The sequence below is a fragment of the Ischnura elegans genome, chromosome 3, assembly GCF_921293095.1.
Source record: "Ischnura elegans chromosome 3, ioIscEleg1.1, whole genome shotgun sequence".
NCBI lineage: Eukaryota > Metazoa > Arthropoda > Insecta > Odonata > Coenagrionidae > Ischnura > Ischnura elegans.
Window position 1 is genome coordinate 98,801,950 of NC_060248.1, and position 20,941 is coordinate 98,822,890.

General features: G+C 37.7%; 1 protein-coding gene across 3 annotated transcripts in view; it reads left to right on the top strand.

Annotated features, from left to right (window-relative positions):
• Positions 1–20,941, top strand: part of LOC124156238 (DNA ligase 1-like) — a 57,842-nt gene that overhangs the window by 11,621 nt on the left and 25,280 nt on the right. For 2 of the 3 annotated variants that reach the window (XM_046530647.1, XM_046530648.1), the window contains exon 2: positions 7,080–7,277. The exons of the other annotated variant lie outside the window; for it this stretch is intronic. In XM_046530647.1, coding sequence (XP_046386603.1) covers positions 7,276–7,277 — 2 coding nt within the window. In that variant the 5' untranslated portion in view covers positions 7,080–7,275. The remainder of the gene's footprint in view (positions 1–7,079; positions 7,278–20,941) is intronic. 3 annotated transcript variants of the gene reach the window in all.

The window sequence follows — 20,941 nt, forward strand, 5'->3', positions numbered from 1 at the left end:
GTCGGAGGAATAGCTGGGATGGTCTTTGTATCCGTTGAATGCATCGCGCCTCGCACAGTGGCCTGGTATTCGAACGCTAATCCCCTTCAGATGGAGAGGATGGCGAAGAATGTTCTGGTGACTGGCGAGGTGAAAGGGGAAGGACTGAAGAAAAGATTGGGTCACGGAGGCAGATTGAGATACCTTCCGCGAGTCCATTGGCCGAAACGAAGAACTCGGTTCGTCTCAAGCTTGAATCGTTATCTTACACATTTTTTTCATCCCTTTCGAGGGATAACACGAGCGATCGCTCCAATGATGGCGGAAAAAAATTATCGTTTCACGGGATCATTTTCCGCGATAGATGGAGGGATGGGAATCCTATCCCGTTTCTCTCACTCGCCACGTCCCCAGAAAAACGGATTCACTTCGTTTGCTTCCAAGGAGGTTGTAAATATCTGAAGGGGTTGTTTCCGAGTTTTTAGCGTGGTCAAAGTTCCGACATCTTGGTTTGACAATTCTTGGACTTAGTGTCCGACTAATATTTCGAGGTGTATAAGTGTTTTTCTGAAAATGAACTATATCATACAGAGGTGTCATGGACGCCGTTCCGGCACTAGTTAACGAACGACATAATAGTGAAACAACTCTTTTATCAATTTTTTTGCCTCAAAGTTTCAATATATATTTCCTTAACCAAAACAAACCATTTTAAATTAAATTTAAATCAAAATTTGTCATAAATCAACGTACTGAGTAACATTTCACTTCTAAAAAAATAAGTAAAATGCGTTACGACACTGCTAATTTTGCAATGACGTCACTGACATTAAGTGAAAAGTGCTAGCATAATCAATAGTATTTATACGGTGATTATCATCGGATTTTTTCCATCATTCGCGATACTTCTACTAATGTATAAACTCTGTATCTGTTAGCCAATTTTACTGGTGGGGATATCCTTGAAAATATACTTTACTTACTGTAATTTTTAGATTTCCGTTGACTACATTAAAACTAAATACCAGTATAAGTGCAGGTGAATGACTAGTTTACTCTCGTAAAATTTTATTTTTAGCTGAGCTGATTGTAGAACGTAACCGCGGTGATTGATAATAATTTTTCCCTGGGAAAAGATGTTTGAGTCATAAATTCGCGGAGACTACGAATGAAGTAAGAAAAAAGGTTCACATTGTGCGTCCCATAGTTTATTTCAATGTATTAACGAGTTGTAACCAAAAATTTCACAGAATAGAACGCATTCAATCCTATGGGATTGTCAATGTTTTGGTCAAAGTGGGCGTGGCTTATCTTACGCAAGCATCCCCATTCCGGCCACACTTCGCTCCACGCAAGAAACCAGTGGTGCCCCCTCCAGGTATTGACAGCCTCCTTGGTTTGCTTCTCATAAAACAAAGTAACCTCTGCCGATGCAGCGTTCGCGCCGCAGCATCATACCTTACAATAGAGATGTGTTTTGAAGGAAGTTAAGGTTGTGTGCGGGTTGCCTATCCTAGGAATAAAATCTTTTTTTCCTTTTCCGGGTATCGTGAAATCATTAATATCATTAAAGAAAACATGAATCTTAAGATGATTTTTTCCGTCCCTTTCGATGGATATCTCTAGTGATCGCTCCAATAATGTCCTATGATAAACGATCGTTTCACGCGATCATTTTCCGCGATGGTTCGAGGGATGGGAATATTATCCTATCTTCCTATCACTCGGTACGTCCCTTTTTCCGTCGCTAAAACCGTTGCTTACACCGTCCTTCAGCAAATCAGAACGCACAGCCGCTAACATCGATAGTAACGCCACGCTTGGGTTTTAACTGAATAACAGTATTAATTACGGAAAGTGACGGAATAAGGGATGGAAAAAGGGGCTGTGTGATATACAGAAAGTGATGAGTTCAGCGATCACTCTTTTGTTCCCAAAAAACTTATAGCTGGAGCTATCATTGCTAGGATAGAAAAAATGATCGTGTGATTCAGGCTTTAGATTGTCGGAGTATAGACTTCTACAGTCACATTAATTTCCATGGGGAATTATTTTCGCTCTACAGTTAATGTGAATTTCACCGCTGATCACGTGGAAGGCGTAACCTCGCATATATTCTCTATAGGTGATATCTCGCATAAACCGCCGTTCGCCGCTTCAGCGCAGGTATGAGGTTCTCAACTGGTTGCGGCTTCTTTTAACTCCATTTTCCCTTGCAATACCACAGTGGATGAACTACGAGAGCCTAACACCCAGCACTATGAACCTGAGTAAATTTGCCATAGGAATTAAGGAGCCTTGAAAGCGTGGTGGTTACGCAGTGGCTCGGAAAGCCTAGGTTTGTGGTTAGATTCTCGATTCAGGGGAACGTTCCCCATGGCAACGAATGTGAACTTCACCGCAAATCACGTAAAAAGTTTGAAACATATCATATTTAACGCCGTGCACAGCTTTAGCGCGGGTTTGAGGGTCTCAACAAGTTTTGGCTTCTGGGAAATCGATTCTTACTCGCGTTGCCACATGGAGGGACCGTGAGGACCTAACCTAGCACCTTGAACCTCAGTAAATTGTCAAGGGGAATGAGGAACCTATATGGTGAAATAGGGCTAGGAAATGTAGTGGTGATTGGTCTGCATAAGTATTTCACCACCATTCATTCATTAGACTTGAAATATATCAATAAATTCGTGACATCTGCACGGGAATGAAAAAAATATATCAAATGTTAGTTTAATAGCAGAACTACGTTGATAGTAGCTCCTGCCAGGTCTATGCTGACCACTACCTCGCAAAATATCGCTCGCCGTCTCACCAGAAAAGAAATACCTTCGGATTTAATCATATTTGCCCTAGTGCTCCAATCGTTGGAGGTAAGCAGTCACCAAAACTTTTGATTTAGCCTCGAACAAACGAAAATTCTCTGACCATCTACCAGTTATTTATGTACAATGATACAAACAGAAAAATATTTACTTAAAATCAATAAGAATTTCGTCTTCATTCTACCGATATGGCTCGATACCTCAACATTTATCCCGCGGTTAACTCAAATTCACGCATGAGATAAAATGATCTATTCCAAGGCAGTGGCAAGGAACATTTTTGGGAGTTTCTTCAGCAGAAGGAAGCGGTTCAGGTAGAGGGAATACTGTTAAGACCGTTTCTTTGGAGCATCTCAAAGATAAGATACAACTACCTGCCACTCCTCCGCTAGCTGCCTCATTCCTCCAAATTATTACAAACAATCATATTACAGCTCATTTTTGGTCGGTGTAAACCTGAAAGAACATAATGTAGTTATTTTTAGGGAGGTAAACGAAACGTTCCTCTTTTTAATAGTACTAGAAAACATAATATTACCCGAAATTTGACAGAAATTCATTGCAGCTTCCGTGTCCACACGCTAGCAACCCAAGATGCAGAGCGAATGCCAACACATATTGTCATCTACACTAATCATAATTTACCCTGGCTGAATTGCACAATAAATAGATTATATAGTATTATACAGTATTTTAGCAACTAAACATCCAACTAAAGTGAATCTTTCGTGCAACTACAATTATTTGACTTCAAATACGGTTTGCTTTTGTTAATAACTCGAAGAGTAGTTGGAAAAGGCACCTACCTAAATATAATTTTTATCCTCATTCTAATAGTATAAAGTACATTATATCTGTTTTTTTACGAAATGATACACATATTCTGGCAATTAGCATCATTTTCCGTATGCTTATACAAGTACCGTCAAAAGGGTATGTATAAAAATGAGGATTTTCATATGCAATTTCCATAAAATATAACACGGATAGCCCTAGTTTTAGTAGCCGTCAATCGATGAAGTACAGTCAGAAGATCAAGTAACGAAATTTTCGTGAAAATGACAAGTACTACGTTTGTCGCAATAAAAACCTCCTTAATGATAAGGATGAATTCACTCCACGCCATTATCACCCTTGGCCTAAGGTAACAGCTTGCATAAAGCGGAAGGGCAAGAGAGAGACTTGAGAGAAGATTATGGGGGAGCAGCGGAGGTTGTTCTTGAGACAAACGAATCGAAATCAGGTCAGGTGCTCTTCTTTTGTCTCGCGGCATTTGTTTTGTGTGTCACCGAGGAAAAAAGAGGGGGTGGGGAGAGCGGGCGGAATAAAAAGCTAAGAATAGGCGCGCGCGAAATGAGCAAAAGCCCGCGTTACGTCTGGACGACTCGGCGATGCGAATCGCCTTATCCACCGATAACATTCCTCGGGGATTCAAGAAGGGTACACCTCATGAGGGCAAAGCCGCGTTGTCGACGGCACAATTAACTGCATGTCCTTGAAACACCCGTAAGCCGCAATTTTAACTCCAATTCCTTGTTCGGAAATACGTTGGCATGCTTAAGATGGAAACATGTTAACGAAAAAAAAATACAAAGCTATTTCAATTAAGGATACAAACCTCCATGTTGATGTAACTAAAGCCGTGCCACGCCTTACTAGGAAAATAGACTTACTATAAGTATTTTCCTGAGCCGACGAGACATTCTTCAGATTGCTTCAGGACGGAGAAAACAACTTGGAAAGAAAGTTTAGTTACACTAAATTACCGCAGGTGAGAGGATATTCTGGTTGGGTTATATGAGGCGCAAAATAAAGGTCTTATTTATTTTATTTTCCATCAGAGAGTTTGATTAGGATTTAATTTGTGAAATGCCGCCATTTATTTTGAATTCCTTTACATAAAATAGAAGAATTTAGCGAACTTGGAGCTATACCTTATTTGAAATTTATATTAAAAGAATTTCTTCATTAAAATTGTCTATTTAGTGATATACTCTCCGTTAGTTTATTAATCTGCCTCAAATTAAGAGATTCCTTCGCTGGGATTGATGTCTATATGAGATTTGTAAAAAAATCAATCACATTTATTGATATTAAAAAAATATTTTGGCATACGTGAGTACCTCTCTACATTCCTCAAAACCTTCTAGTTGCCGGGATAACCGGTTAATTTGCATCCCAAAAGATTCTTGAAATTATGTGAATTTTCTCATATATTTAAAAGATTTTAACGCACAGCAAACGATAGGGTGGTTTCCTATTATTTTTTAATGCCAAATACGAAAGATTATTACTCCTGAAGTGCATATTCCACGCTTTTAGATTTTTAAATGACGATATCTATTTTATTCGATTCTTATTCGATTAAATGAAAAGTGAAAATTTTCAAGCGTGCGAAAGCGCGACGGCTGAGAATGAATGCTGGGAAAAGGCCGTGTTACGTCGTTCTGGTTCCGGCTGCCGCCTTGTGAGGCCATCTTGGTGAGAGGTTATGACCGCCGCTACGATACACGCTGCTATCAGGTAGCAGAGTACCCTGCTACCTGATAGCGCTTGGCTTACATAAGGATCATTAATACCCTATTAAACGAAGGAAACTTTCCAACCATGGGCAATTTTAATAGGTGATTATTGAGAGATATTTCCCTGAGCTCTGTGCCTCATGCATACATTAGTAATCTTAGAAGATGTAAAACTCCTATCTACTCGTATAGTATCTAGGTCCCTGGGACGTCACGTGGAGTGGCATCGCATGGGCGCCAATGTGACCTTTTTCAAATGAGGTTAAAATTGACCATTAAAATGCGTCTTAACTGGGATTTCTAAAACCAAATAATTTGAATAGTATGAATACCCTAATGGTGGGTAACGAATAGCAATCAATGCCTTTCATTTTCTTTAATGTAGGAAAGTACCCCATTGTGCTTTTTCAAAATACAAGGTGACTTCAAGCAGGATTTGTGAAGCACATTTGAATTTTTTCGAGAATATATCATACTCGCTAGAATATGAACTTAATTTAAATATTATGAATACGCTCGACTAGGTACAAAGGTCTGGATCAAAGTGGTTGTAGAAGGACTTCGTAACAGAATAAATAATTGTCCATTATGGTATTGTGAGTAGTGAGAAATGCCACCTCATTACATTACATTATTGATTTAATACCTTCCATCTCATAGACTTACAATTAGACTCAATTGAAAATACTGGAACTTTATGGGTGTCTCTCTTCTCAAAGCCTTTCCTTTCAATCCACTTGTAATATATTTGCATGATTTTACGATTCCATCTCAACGCATGTGTTTTCGCTGGTGTGACATCACTCAAATCCACCCTTACACATATCTCCACAACAATCATTCCATGAAAAATTAAATACTTATATTGCAAAAAAATACTTTTTTATAACGTATTTACTTATTTCTCAGTTTTCTATGGTTAGTTTTGGAAGGAAAATTCTGAATTTTCAAATTTAATGCTTTAATCAGCTACAAATAATGATTTCCATAACTTATATCTGCGCAAAAAAAAGCTCCATAATTAAATTTATAATATCCACATTATTTCCTGACTAAAAACTGAAATATTTTAACAGAACATCAAGAAGAGCAATGCCAAAATAAATAAGGCAAAATAAAATTCCAAACATGGTTCCATTATAATTACCTGCAATATCAAAACCATAAATTAAATAGTGCAGCTCAATGAGGCTCTTGTAAGTTTCACCAATCTACGTCCAAATCACGTCCAAAGTTAATCAACTTTGGCACCTCAGCGGATGCCAGTGATTCCAATCTTTATAGACCTCTGCCGTTGGAATTTATTTTCCTAGTTTTTTTCATAGGCAAAATGAAGAGTGAAATGAACAAGTGTTGCAGGTACCTCAATTTCGCATCTACTAAAACTATTTTTGAGCATGGCTTCGTGTTTTTCCATTATTGATCAATTGTCTCCAACAAGAAATAAATTTTACGTATGGAAATGTTAATGCTCGAGAACTGTAGCTTGTATTTGTTGTCATATATGCCATGAGTAAGATAAATCTGAACCCCTCAAATCGGAGTATGCCTTAACCAAGTACCTCAATGGTAATGAATCAATAATGCATTGCGGGAGCTAAAATATACTTCTTTTGAATCCCGCGCGATTAAATGAAATTGTAGAGTCCTTGTATGGTTTTCAAACCATTATTTTTATTTCTCTCTTCACTGCTATCTATGTAGCTTGTAATGGCAAATGAGAGTATCCAAGTTATTGGATTCTAACATTTTACAGGTATTTAAGCTTGCTGCTTTGGAAGAGCATTAGCAGAAACAAGAACCTGATTTTCTTTCGACCTTCGCTGCTGTGATTTACAGAGGTGGAGGATTCTGTCATCCAAGGATTAAAAAATATTGCACAACTGCTTTTGCTTCGACCATAGTCAATAAGTGTACTGCACCGCTTTACATTGCTTTGCTGCTGAGTAATCATGTAAGTTGGCTAATTGTAAGGAAAGAATGCATGAATTAAATAACTTTACGCTAATATTACTCTAACTGCATTGGTAATGCTAGATTAATGCAGATGTTGTCTTTTTAACATTTGATTAGTTTAACTAATCCTCAGAATAATTTTACACTGGCCAAACAAAATAGCTGATATCCCAGAGCATGAACCTATCTTATATATCAAGAGATACCAGATCCTTTTATTCCCTTTTAATACATTATTATAGTCCCACCAATCTGAGCATCTACGGTCAATGGGAAGCGCTGGTTCATGACCCCCTTCCATTGTGGAAGAATGGGATAGGTAGCTCTAGAGAGAATTCCACTTTTAAGATAATATATTTTTTCATATTTTTATGAATACGTGTGCTACTGAAACAATGCTATTGTTTCATTGGAACACAGGTTTTCAATGAAGAGCTCAAATGCTATAACAATGTTATGTTAAAGCTTTTTTTGAGCTCTACATTAAAGTTTATATCGTCACTAAAATAAAGCACATTTCGCGAAGTGTTTCTGAAATTCATATTCCACCCGTTTTTGTAGGTCTTAAATGTAATCTTCACCCTGATTGAAAAGTTGAAATTGTCGTCAAACATCGTCAAACAAACATCGACTTTGCATTTTTTGAGTTTGTAATTTAACGTTATAACCGTAGTTAACAAAAGCTCAAGTTCTTATGTTTTCAAGGGACAAAATATAACTGAAAATTTAACTATAACCAACACAGTAAATTATGCATATTGTTATAGTTATCAGAGAAAAATTCATTACGTTTAGACAGGAAGCACGTAATTATCATCTTCAAATTATAGCTACGAGTACCATCCGAGGCTTACACTTTTGCGAAGGCTATGGATTCTGGCGAGGGGTTGTTTCCCGTAGAAGGAATTGTTACTCATCCTTTGTCAAATGAATTTGCATGGAATTACTAATTCACCGAAATTTACTGAAAGATGATGAATCCATTATCTGTGTACCTTGTGTTTTACCGTAAGAGCAGAATGCCGCAAACAGGATGTGTCCGAGCACTTGTTATGGGACAAGTCCTGACTTATATTAACATTAACTAGGATTTTGAGTTTAAACGCGGGATTTGATGAAACATTTAGTCAGCTGATTAACATTAATAGGTAAATCCATCAAGTCTTAAAACGACTTTTGAATAATAAACTCCAAAATTGTATAAATCATAAGAAGAAGTCATCCCTAAAAATTATAAAACCACACCTTTATCACATTTTTTTTAATATATGAGATAGGCGTTTTCTTTGATTTCAATTTTTAATTCTGACAAAAACCACCAGTTTTCCCAGAACTCAATCTATCAATATGATATTGATATATTATAACACGAACCAATACGTAAGAAAAGAATCCCCTAGAAGAAGTTCTAACCTGAACGTAAATAACACTTGATATCGCTGCTTTCCCAGGATTTTCCTGCACCTTTGTCTGCTGGATTGGCGTTTCCGTCAAAATATAACGTCTACATAATTAAATGAGGAAATGGACTTCGAAAAAAAATACGCAAAAAATGAAATTTTAAGTGGAAAAATGTTTTGGCATACGAACACTTAGCTTTCAACACTGCGACATAGTATCACATTTAATGAGGATTGAAATTTAAATCCAATGTCTCCCAGAAAAATACTCCTATATCACGAATTAAATGCAAAAAGCGCGCTTTTATCAGCCGCTATTCGATAAGCAACCTGTTTTCATTCAAATTTGTGAGTTCTTCACCAGCATTTAACGAATACCAAAAATTGTGGAAGACATCTGGGGTATGACTATTGCCGAGATACATCTAAACAGTGTTCTATTTTAGACTTATTTATTTCTTCCGCCAAAGAGCAGACGCTCTATCCAATTGGCAAACATACTGATCATAAATCACGTTTACGGCACGGGCCTTTGGAATATATCAGCTAGAATGGCCTCAGCCATCTCTCTCGGGCCGAGCAGGTCCTTCTCGCTGAGGCTGGAAGCGCACAAGCTCTTCTTCATTCATCTGATGCTGCATTTTCCGCGGACAGTCGCAAGCCGCTCAAATGCCAGAAAGAAGGAAGAGAAAGCGAAGCAATACATTTCATTTCCAAGAATATGAACCTATTACCGCACTATGAATACTTAAAAAAAAATAGCTACATGTTCGTGGATTTCTTTACATTCTAAATTCCCCATCCCTAATTAAAACGAGAATCAGGAACCCAAGTAGATCAGGATCATCAACGCCGCTTCCAGATGCAATGCAATTTCTCCAATAACCCAAAATCGTATTCATAAAATATTTTATCTGGCGCACATATGAAATTCAATTTTGTCAAAACTTGACATCATAGATTGATTCATATGTTTCCATGTTATTTGATTCGTCCACAAAACTTGAAATTTCATTGACTAGAATGATGTAGACATATAAATGAAGGAGCAAAAGTATGCTGCAGATAAGAAAATTTGCAACCATAAGTCTATCAGTGGCAATTCCCAGATTACTCCACGCATATACTGCTCCAGTAGCTTATTATGAATCCGTCGTTTATGGCAACAGAAAAAAATAAAAGATTACCATTATATCTTGTGTAAATTGGACGTCCAAGGGGGATAGCCCCCTTAGCCCGCCACTGGTGAGTCTCATTATCAGATAAGTTAGTTGTACTTTAGGTAGATAATGCATGAAAAACAAATAATGTAAAAAATATAGAAAATTCCTCCAGGGGGAAATATTATAACTGAGCGGTTTACCCTTCCCTGGCCATTTGCATAGCCTTCCGTCATCATCGAAGCAATAAATAGTGGCTTCAAAAGTGATAATGTGTGAACTATTAGAGAGTTAGTCTTTCATTCTTTAAAAACGAATAAACTTAAGTGGTATACAGCCGGCCGCATCTTCCATCCCAGGGTGTGACTCCCAATGGGGCGTAAATGTTGGGATCAACAAAAGCGGATATTTCCTCCTGGAATTACGCCAGTTTGGATAGTCTTAGCCGGCGGGTGGGCGTGGGATGGGACGCAAGGAAAGATTTTGCCAAAACTCTCCAAAGCTGGCGGCGACATATAGTCAGCGCCTACTCATTGACGTTCCGCTGACCGATCTTCCTCTGTCGAAATACTGCCCGCGAAAGAATGAAATTTTTCGAGTCCTAAACAGCCACTCTCGTTATGAGCATCACGGCACGTAAAACTCAAAAGGCATAGGCAAGGCTGTTTAGCATCAAGCATATCGAGCCAAACTTTATTTCAACTTTTCCTTTCGAGGGAATGACTACGAGAAGCCGGCATAAAATGAATTCTCACTTAACAGTCATTTTTTAATAGTCAGGTACAGTATTGACGTAAAACAATTGGAGGATTTAAAATAGACAATGTGAGTGTGTTATTAGGTGACCAGAGAACCATTGAAATAGGTATATTATTTTCTTTTAATATTTACATTAAATAATAAATACATATTAAATAGCACAAAAGACAAACTATTTTATATTTATTGAAACGGCAGATCCGTAAGCAGCACAGAAATGTAATTAAAATCTTTTCAGTTTGAACTATTCAACTAAAAGTAATTATTCCATTACACATACAAGATCATAGGCCCTTCAAATGCAACCATATTTTTTTCCATGAAGCTCGACACTGTTTTATTTTAATCCCTACCATTGATTACTCGGTACTGTAATAATTGTTCAAGCTTTAGTGTAACGATAAAAGGTATATATGCCTTTGTGTATAAGATTTCATTTCACAAGAAAGGAAATAACATTAGCCAAAAAGAAAAAAATGATAAGGCTGCGCTACTTGGGCTACAAATTCGACATGTTGAGATTCAGATAATTTTTTATTAATATTTGCTCTTCTCAATCACTTTCAGTAAACCTCTGTTAAGATCGAGACTTGAGCAAAATGATGAAATTGTGTAGAAATTTCTGATTCAACAAGATGAGGGCGGTATAATTATAGCCTGCTGCACGACCAGTGATGAAATTCGCATTTATTTTCATGTGTAAAAAGTTCCTCTGGACCGAAAATTTGAGCCAAAGATTGCATTTACGAGCCAATGAGCAATTCGAATTGTATTAATCTTGAAATTCCGAGAAACCTGACAACTTACCCACTGTTTTCTTGTGATCTTAGAAGCAGGAAATAAAATAATGCACTCGCTCACTGACTTTTATAAACGCGTACGAGACAAAAATAGATCACTTATTCCTTCTCACCCTCTTCATTACATCAGATATACGCCTAGCCCCCCCCCCTCCAATAGCTATTTTCCTTTCCCTTGGAAACGAGGTTATTTGGCTCGCCCAAAGCAAGTTTCAAAACACAGCGTAGGAAGCTGGCGAACTGGGGAATTCCCTTTAGCAGGCTCCGTCCTAATTCCATTCCAATGCGTGCTATAAGACCGACTCGCCAGCCTCGTTCGATCTCTTTCTCGGAAAGTGTTTTATAAATACACGAATTTTTAATGCGTGAATAAGTGACGATTAAGAGGAAAAAAAGTTATCATTGTCAAATCATTAACAATGATATCGTACTGCCCACTAATTTTATTTAATAGCTCACAACATGTGTTTCGATTGCCTTGCAGTTGTGAGAAAAATCACGGAGAAAAAAAATCATTCGCCACGATCGGGATTGGAACTCGAGTCGAGATTCCATTCGAGTGGTTTAGCCAGTTGAGCTACCGATATTTAGGTTAAGCTTTATTGAAAATTTGAGTACTATTACCGACAAGGGGGATTCCTCGTATCAGTCGAAGAAAGTGGACAGAAAAATTGAGTGAATACGGCAACTTTCAAGCTCATTCGTGTAAAGGTTTTAAAAGTATATTTTCCTTCAGTGATACCTTAAAAACTAGAAGACTGTTAAAAAATACTGCTCTTTTTATTCTATAAATCCCATTGGATTTTGAAATAGGAATTTTTCGATGAACGAGTTCTTTACCCCTAAAAAAGAAAGCTATTCAAGTAAATAAAAAAGGAACTTATATACGTGGCGTTTCCCTTAGTGCCACAAATCAGTGTCATTTTCATGTCAACGAAATGATCTTTTAGAAGTTTAGCTTTCCATCTCAATGAACAAATTGCAATTCTGCCTAACTATATAGACAGTTAAGTAAAATCAATTTTCTTCGAGCTTCTTTCCTGTTAGTACGTCCGAGTTTGTTTAGTAAGTTTGTCACAAGGGGAATAGATTTAAATCTCAATGAAGGGGCAAATCTAATTTAGAAAAAAATTGTAACCTGGATATGAAATAAAAGTATTTAAATCCCAAGTATCAATAATTCAATGCTGTTATTTCAAAGCTAATTCTCAGTCAAGAGAGTTAATTCAACCTACAATAGCGGCCGAGCAAACTGAAAAATGAAAGCATGCGACGCAACAACGCTCAACCTTGGATGGAAGTTTGATACGATACCTTTTATTGGCGACAAAATGATGCCATTGAAAACGTTATTCGATCACCCAACGTTTGTTAAAAAAAAAAACAAATTGCCCCAAACACGCTCTCGCTCTTTATTGCGACGAAAACAGGGACAAAAAACCGGAAAAGATAAATAGGCGAGAAAAGAGGGCAAGCATGCATAAATACACCTATCGAGGCTGATACGAAGAGCTCCGAAAATAATAAAGAAGAAAAACATTTCCCGCCGCAATTTTGCCACAACACCTACCCTGTTAAATCGACATTGATATCGATTGAAGGTTTTAATTTTATTTCACCTTCAACTGTAATAACTACTTGAATAAAATCTATCAGGCTTTCGATAAGCATCTAACGGAAAATTTATCTATTTTACTAAGCAAAATATATGTTACCCACGGATGAAAAATTCATCCAAGGTCAGGAGCCTGGAAATTTTCAACTTCAGACTTATTTGAATGCACAAAGAAATCAATGACCGCCACTTAATATTTTAATATTTAATCCCCACCAGTAACTCTATACCTGTGTAGATATTTAAATTGACACGATCATTTGCTAAGACGCGCAAGCCGTCATTCCCGGTGACTTTCAATAAATCAAGACATTAAGTGACAGACAAAAATCAGACCGAAAAATCACAAAATTGGCTGAGTTCCACGCTTGTAACCTTAATTTGCTGTTTGAATGCTTCTCACCTAAGAAAACAAATGCCATGAACTCATTCGCGAGGAAATAAAAATACAAGGGTCGTTGAAATCTTTTTATACACCGAGTAAATATCTTAAAATAGCTCACGATAGTTGACGACCGTAGGGTAACGACTACCGAGCAATGACCGCAACTGCTAACCAAAATATTTGAGTTTCACCTCCACCGTTTTTTTGATTCGTCATCAGACTATCACATCGTGTTTCATAATGGAAGTCAACGAACGGGTTTGGACTGCACATAAGTTTTCCTTAGAGATTTCTGTCAGTTTTAATTCCATAGATAAGGAAAAAGATAGCATCGTAGGGCTAGTTACAATGGCTGAACCGTTAATTGAAGCTACTTGGAACGAAAATTTGCCGTTAAAGGTAATACTGCCTTAGTTCAGTGTTAGCTGTGGGGAAATGGCGCAAGATAAGGGTACATTATTTTGCTGCTTATCGAGGATTCCCGGGGAAAGGAACTGGCCCTCCTACCCTAAATGTATGAAGTTCACACGCCTGTGGTCTAGTTCAGGGTGAGCTCTACCCACACCAAACCAAAACCAACCTTCGGGTTGAATCACTGAGTTAGATATGGAAAAACGGTGCCCAAGCAAGGCCGAAAATTCGTGAGTACTCGGAAATGAAGGATGTCATTCTTTTGCAGCGAACAGATAGTAGGAAGAGTTCTCTAGTTTCCCACGCGGTCCAAGGATTAATTTCTTTCGACGCTTCGATGGAGAGGGTGAAGATACACTTAAGATGATGGCCTCGAAACGTCGCACAGTGGGCGGAAATCGGAAAAAGCCGGACAAAATTACAAAATGGCTTTTTTTGAGTTATAAACTTGAAACTTCGCAGGTATACTCAAAAATAATTGAAATTTATTGATATGTACTTCATTTGACATAGATCCTACCCGTTACTGAGATACAGAGGCTCAAACGTGAGCAAATTTCCATAAAAACGCCCGTCTTCAATTTTCTCTGAAAATCTTCCAAAGTAAGTGAATGGTGAAGTTATGGGTGGATTCTTGCCGAATAAAAAACCACATAATCTGTTAGCATGGTGTTTTTTCTTTAATTTTCCGTAATCTTAAAGAATACAGCCCATAAATTCTTACCGTGCAGTAACAAAATGGCGGATACTATTTTTCGACGAAGTTTTACATTTAGGTAGAGTTTCAAATAGGTTTTCGGCAAGGTCGCGCAGAGTAACTTATATGAGAGCATTGTTTGAAGATTTCTTGAGGTCTTTATGCAGTTTTCTTTGAAATAAGTTTGCGTCGCCGGAAATTACATTGATTTTTCGATCGCGCGGCAGGGTTCTTCCCCGCGCGTCGGGAGTTGGATTAGCCGCGCCGCGGTAAGGTTATTGAAGCTGTATGGGTTTTAACGCTCAACATTCACCGTTTTTATGTTTTGCTTCAAGACACCGATTCTCAAATGGTCTATGGTGAAGACAGTGGAGGTTTTTCATGCGATGTACTTGCACGTATCATCGAAGTTCATTTCGTTATCTTTGGATACGATCGAAGACCATGCTTCTATTAAAAGCGTTCAAACCATCAAACAAAGATGTGTCGGGTTCGAGTCCCGCATGGGTAAGTTTCCTTTATCAAGCGCAACGTTGTCGCAGAATAATTTATTCACGCCATTTATGTCAATATTGATCCGTCGGTACGTATGAATAAAGTATGAATTTTGTAACGTAAAGCTAAATGTGGAATAGTATTTATTCAATAAATTTGAAAGGAATAGATTTTTACAAAAATACCAACTCCCGTAGAAGTATTGAGAAAGTAATGCAAAGCATATTCCGGAAATGTTATGGATTCAGCGAGCCAATTTTTGAAGCGACACAAAAATCGTTCATTTTTTCGTTCCCATGGAAATACCTCCGTTAAGACGGCCAAGGGCTCCGTGGTGTCATAAAACGACCGTTTTCGAAATTAGAATCCTGAGGGTCAGGGATCGGTGATTGAAGAAGGTATAAGGGTCTCAGCTGGTATCTTTCTGGTAGGTCTTTTTGTATGAGTCCCAGGAAAACAACTCACTTTGTCGAGGTTTGAACGCTTTTAATAGAAGCATGGTCTTCGATCGTATCCAAAGATAACGAAATGAACTTCGATGATACGTGCAAGTACATCGCATGAAAAACCTCCACTGTCTTCACCATAGACCATTTGAGAATCGGTGTCTTGAAGCAAAACATAAAAACGGTGAATGTTGAGCGTTAAAACCCATACAGCTTCAATAACCTTACCGCGGCGCGGCTAATCCAACTCCCGACGCGCGGGGAAGAACCCTGCCGCGCGATCGAAAAATCAATGTAATTTCCGGCGACGCAAACTTATTTCAAAGAAAACTGCATAAAGACCTCAAGAAATCTTCAAACAATGCTCTCATATAAGTTACTCTGCGCGACCTTGCCGAAAACCTATTTGAAACTCTACCTAAATGTAAAACTTCGTCGAAAAATAGTATCCGCCATTTTGTTACTGCACGGTAAGAATTTATGGGCTGTATTCTTTAAGATTACGGAAAATTAAAGAAAAAACACCATGCTAACAGATTATGTGGTTTTTTATTCGGCAAGAATCCACCCATAACTTCACCATTCACTTACTTTGGAAGATTTTCAGAGAAAATTGAAGACGGGCGTTTTTATGGAAATTTGCTCACGTTTGAGCCTCTGTATCTCAGTAACGGGTAGGATCTATGTCAAATGAAGTACATATCAATAAATTTCAATTATTTTTGAGTATACCTGCGAAGTTTCAAGTTTATAACTCAAAAAAAGCCATTTTGTAATTTTGTCCGGCTTTTTCCGATTTCCGCCCACTGTGCGTCGGAAGAAATCAAACCCAGTGAGAAACGTGAGAAATCTTCCTACTCGAAAAAGGTTACCTTCCCCATTTTTAATTATTTTTACTGATTGCAATCCCCATTTGGTCATAAATTATGATGTCACTGTTGTATGATTCAAATACCATATCATACTGGGGCCTCCTTATTGAAAAATATTTCCTCTACCACATCCAATATCTAATACATCCTTATGAGATCTGCCGCATAATTTGATGATTTTTTTAACCAATTTGAGACATGAGTTTCAATAATTAAAAAACTGCTTTACCCGAGCCTAGTAAAAATGTTTACCATCGGTCAGCGAATGCTAAAGAATTGATATGCGTCGAATGTTTCCAATAAAAGAGATTAAAAGAGAAAATGAAGGCCACTAAAATCGTGTATTTTCGGTTCAAATTTTAAGTGAAGGTGAAGCTTTCAGGAAAAACAAATGATCAACATTATGAAAATATTGGCCTCACAATTTGGCTTTTTTTTTATTTTGAATGAAATCAAATATGCGATTGCTATAAAAATACCAATACGTCTACTTTGATTGGAATAATTCATCATGTTTCCTTTCTTACAGTGAGAATTTTTAAGGAAGAGATAAAGTTCAGAGAAGTAATCATACATATATTCACTGAATATAGGAGAAATAATATTATCCAATAAAACTACGCTTTCTCAAAACTTACCGTAATATACAGGTGATAAATTTAAGATCATGGAGATATTTGCAATTTACTTCAACAGTAAAACTCACAATCACCTCTTTATACCATCAAACCATAAAATCTATTCACGAATCATTAATTATTTCTTTCTAATTAACACTGAGAAGAAAACAGGTATCAGTATGTCCGTGATTCAAACATAAAACACCTTGATCAGTGTTGCCATGAGGCGAGTATTGCACGTGCTATACCAATTCTATTACTTAAGATTCTCAGGCGTACACTAACGGCAATTTACTATGAATGAATAAGTGTTACATGAATTTTTTGGTACTTATTACATTGAAAAGCTACTGGCTTATCCATTCCTCATATGTAACTCTTATGTCAGTTGGATATACGGCAATTGTTTTGAAGCAGTACTCTATTCAATTCTGCATTTAGCAAACAATTCCATTTTACGCATATTCTCTGATACGAACCTGATTTAACTACCAAGAGCAGCAATATAAGCACTATGCAACGACAATTTCGAAACAGAAATATGAAATATGATATTGAATGTTGAATCATAACTAGAAGCTGAGGAAATGAGAACCGCGCACTCGATAAATAGCGAGAAGAATGTTTCACGGTGAGCGGAGGGAAGGAATACAAGATAGCGATTTTTTCCAATTCCGCAAAGTCACCGGAAACAGTTTGCACATCTTTTCATCCATTTTGATAACGTAATTTCATACTTTCTGGAAGAAAAACAATAGTGTTTGCCGCGGGGACAGAGATATTTTGGAGTTCTCATGTCCGCTCGCACATTTAATAATAAATTTTCATGGTACTGCTCGTGACCGCGTATGAATATTTAGTGCCCTTCAAAACTTCCGACGCCGCTGGCGTTCTCTCCACTTGGCACGGCGAAGCGGCCAGATGCCTCTCCTCTCCCCTGCGGAACTACGACCCCCCCCCCCTTCCTTCGCCACTCCCCCCTCCCGCAGCGCCGCCCACGACGCACTGGAATAACTCCTCGAGGCGCATGCTCACAACAACCCCCGAAGGCATTCATAAACAGTCGAAGGCGCATTTTTAACTCTTGACAAGGTATTTTTGCGCTTTACTCACAGTCCCAATCATTTAATGACCTATTAACAGTCAGGTATACGGGCGGAGTTTTGAGGGGGCAAGGGGGAACCTGTCCCCTCCCCTCAAAATGAAATAGTTAATTTTACCTAATTAAGTTGGAAACCTGCACGTTTAAGTAAAATGATTGATTTTTCATTTTTTTAAAATGTTGACCTACATATTAAGTAGTAAAAAGTCTTCGAGGCATTTTGTTTTATTCCCATAATTTTGCATATATTTCAGTGCACATCATTTTAATCCTTTCGGCAGTTTTTACTCAAGATAACTGATCCTCATTAAGTGTTTTCCAAAACATGAAATTTCTGAAAATAGCTTCATGTAATTGCATTCAAACAGGTGTTTCCACCCTCGGGAAAAACTATATTGATAATTGGGCTCACCACGTTCCATGACAGATGTAGCAAACGATACAGGTCTCGTTGAATACATAAAAACGCCATTATTGCTCCAGAACAAAGTTTAATAAGTGCAATACACATTCGCATTACATTCTGCAAAGAGGCAGAAATACGTATGCATGCGTAACTCCAGTTCAAAGGCTTTAAAGAGCTGCAGCCAGGAGACTCGGCAGCATCTTTTATGTCAAACTAGCGAGTTACTGCTATTAAATTCACCTTTACCTTAGATAGCTTACCGATTTGGCATTATAAAATGACAAAAATAAAGCATACATGAGGGTCACGACTGAGAAATGAGTTGCATTCTTGGGGAGTTTCCGAGTAGTGTTCGAGTGATAGAAGTGGTGCTTTGAAATGCATCTTCCAGCCAACGAACACCGCCCACCAGGAATACCTCGAGGACGAGAGCGTACACACTTGCCACCGTCTAACTTGATAGCTTCGGTCAACCCGCCCGAACCTTATCTGGCGCCATTTCCCCTCAGCTAACTCTGAAATAAGGCAGTATTACCTTTAAGGACAAATTTGCGCTCCGAATAGCTTTAATTAACGGTTCAGTCATTGTAACTAGCCCGTTTATTGAGATAGCAGCTATACAGCATATTCCAAGCAAAAGACGACCAAAAAATAACATAATTGTTTTACGAATACGTGAATTTACAAGAATAAAAGACCTCTGAAATAAAGGAATCGCGAGAGTAATTATTTACGTAAAATCGCTGAGAATCAAAAGCATTTTATGTTACTTGAACAATAACAAAGTGGTTAATAGCAACTTATTTTGCGCAGTATCCTAAAATATTGTTGCCCATAAACCTCTAAGATTAGTTTTTTTTATTTTAACTTAACAACCTTTAGCATGACATAAATCGAACAGGACGAAACCCTCTTAGCGGGGACAACATTTTTCGTTGAATATTTTTTCCCATGCAATTCGGTCCTGCAATATAGCCCAATACAAAAAAATACATGATTAACGAGTTACGGGCGTGACTTAGACATAGTAAGGAATTCAACACTGGACAGCTTTTGTTGGGATTTTTCATCTTTAATGACTCTTATTGAGAATCACGGCCTTAGGACCTCTAGCAGAGGGAATAAGGCAGAGGAGGTTCATCAGGCAGACATTTTTCGACCTCCTTCCCCTAGACTATCCGACGACGTCATCCTCAGCCGTTACAAAATACCTCAGAGACGCTTCCTCCCCGACAATGACGTTTACGTCCCGACAAGAAGACGGCGACAAACTTCGTTTAAACTCAACTTAGAAGTTACTTCTACATCAAATCAGGGTGAGCATCGCATAGCGTGGGCTGACTAAGAGGCTTGAATGCATGTTATTCAATAGCACATATTTTCACGGCAAAGGAAGGTTGTACTGGATACAAAGAAACATTTAAGACAAAATATGATCTGTATTCTTGGCCAATTTTTATTATTATCCCATCAACATATTTGCTCTATTACCAAAATAGCCACCAGAGAATAATCCATCAGTGCAGGCGTTGTATTCAAAGCGATTGTCATGATTAAACCGTCTAAAAGCTGCTGATACAAAGTTGTTTGTGGAAAAAATGACAACTATGAAACGAAAAAAATAAAAGGAAAGAAGAAAACATTAAACTTTTAGAACACTGCAGTTTTTCGGCAGAGAGCCACCTTAAGTTAGCTCAATTCATAGCCCATTAAATTTTTTAAAAATATGAGCGAAAAATGAGTGCAAGGTAACTTAAACTTTTTCATGACCTCAGTTAAATTCATGAATAAACAAATTTAAACACATAAATAATTTTTTTGTTACTGGGCCATAATTTTTTCGAACATCCAACTGAAAAATTGATGATATAAACAAGCAGTTAATTTAAATATCTAAAATATGAAGAATCGCATTCACCGATTTCCGGCCAAGAGTATACGAGAGAAGCTATTTGTGGATACTGATCATAGAAATGGCATCTGGGGAGCGGCTGAGCCATTTCCATTACATGGAGAATTGAGATAAATGCAATGATGCTGCATATTCTAATGGAAACATTATTTGATCTGGCAGATTTTAGCTGCATTTTAATGAACTATTTAGACGTGGAGATAGTATTCTGGAATCTGTGCTATAGGAAATTTCTTGAATAACGTTTAAATAAAAAATTCTAATCAACCTAGAGATATTTAATATGGTTTACCTAATTCAGTACGGAATGTAATGTCACAACCGACCCTTTAAAATCTACCACGGTGTCCAATGCGAGAATTCACATTTTTCAATTCCTAGATTGTTTTGTCGGACAGAAGACAAATCGTAAGTTTATGCCGTTGGTCTGACTAAGAATCGTGATCACTGTGAGGCTCCAGTCCGTCCCATTAAGGTTTGATTTTTATAGCCACTTTGGGAGCACTTTAATCCGTTTTCAAAAATTGCCGCAGCGAGGTGATGAGGTAAGAGCGATCCTTATATTCCCAAATTTCATTATAA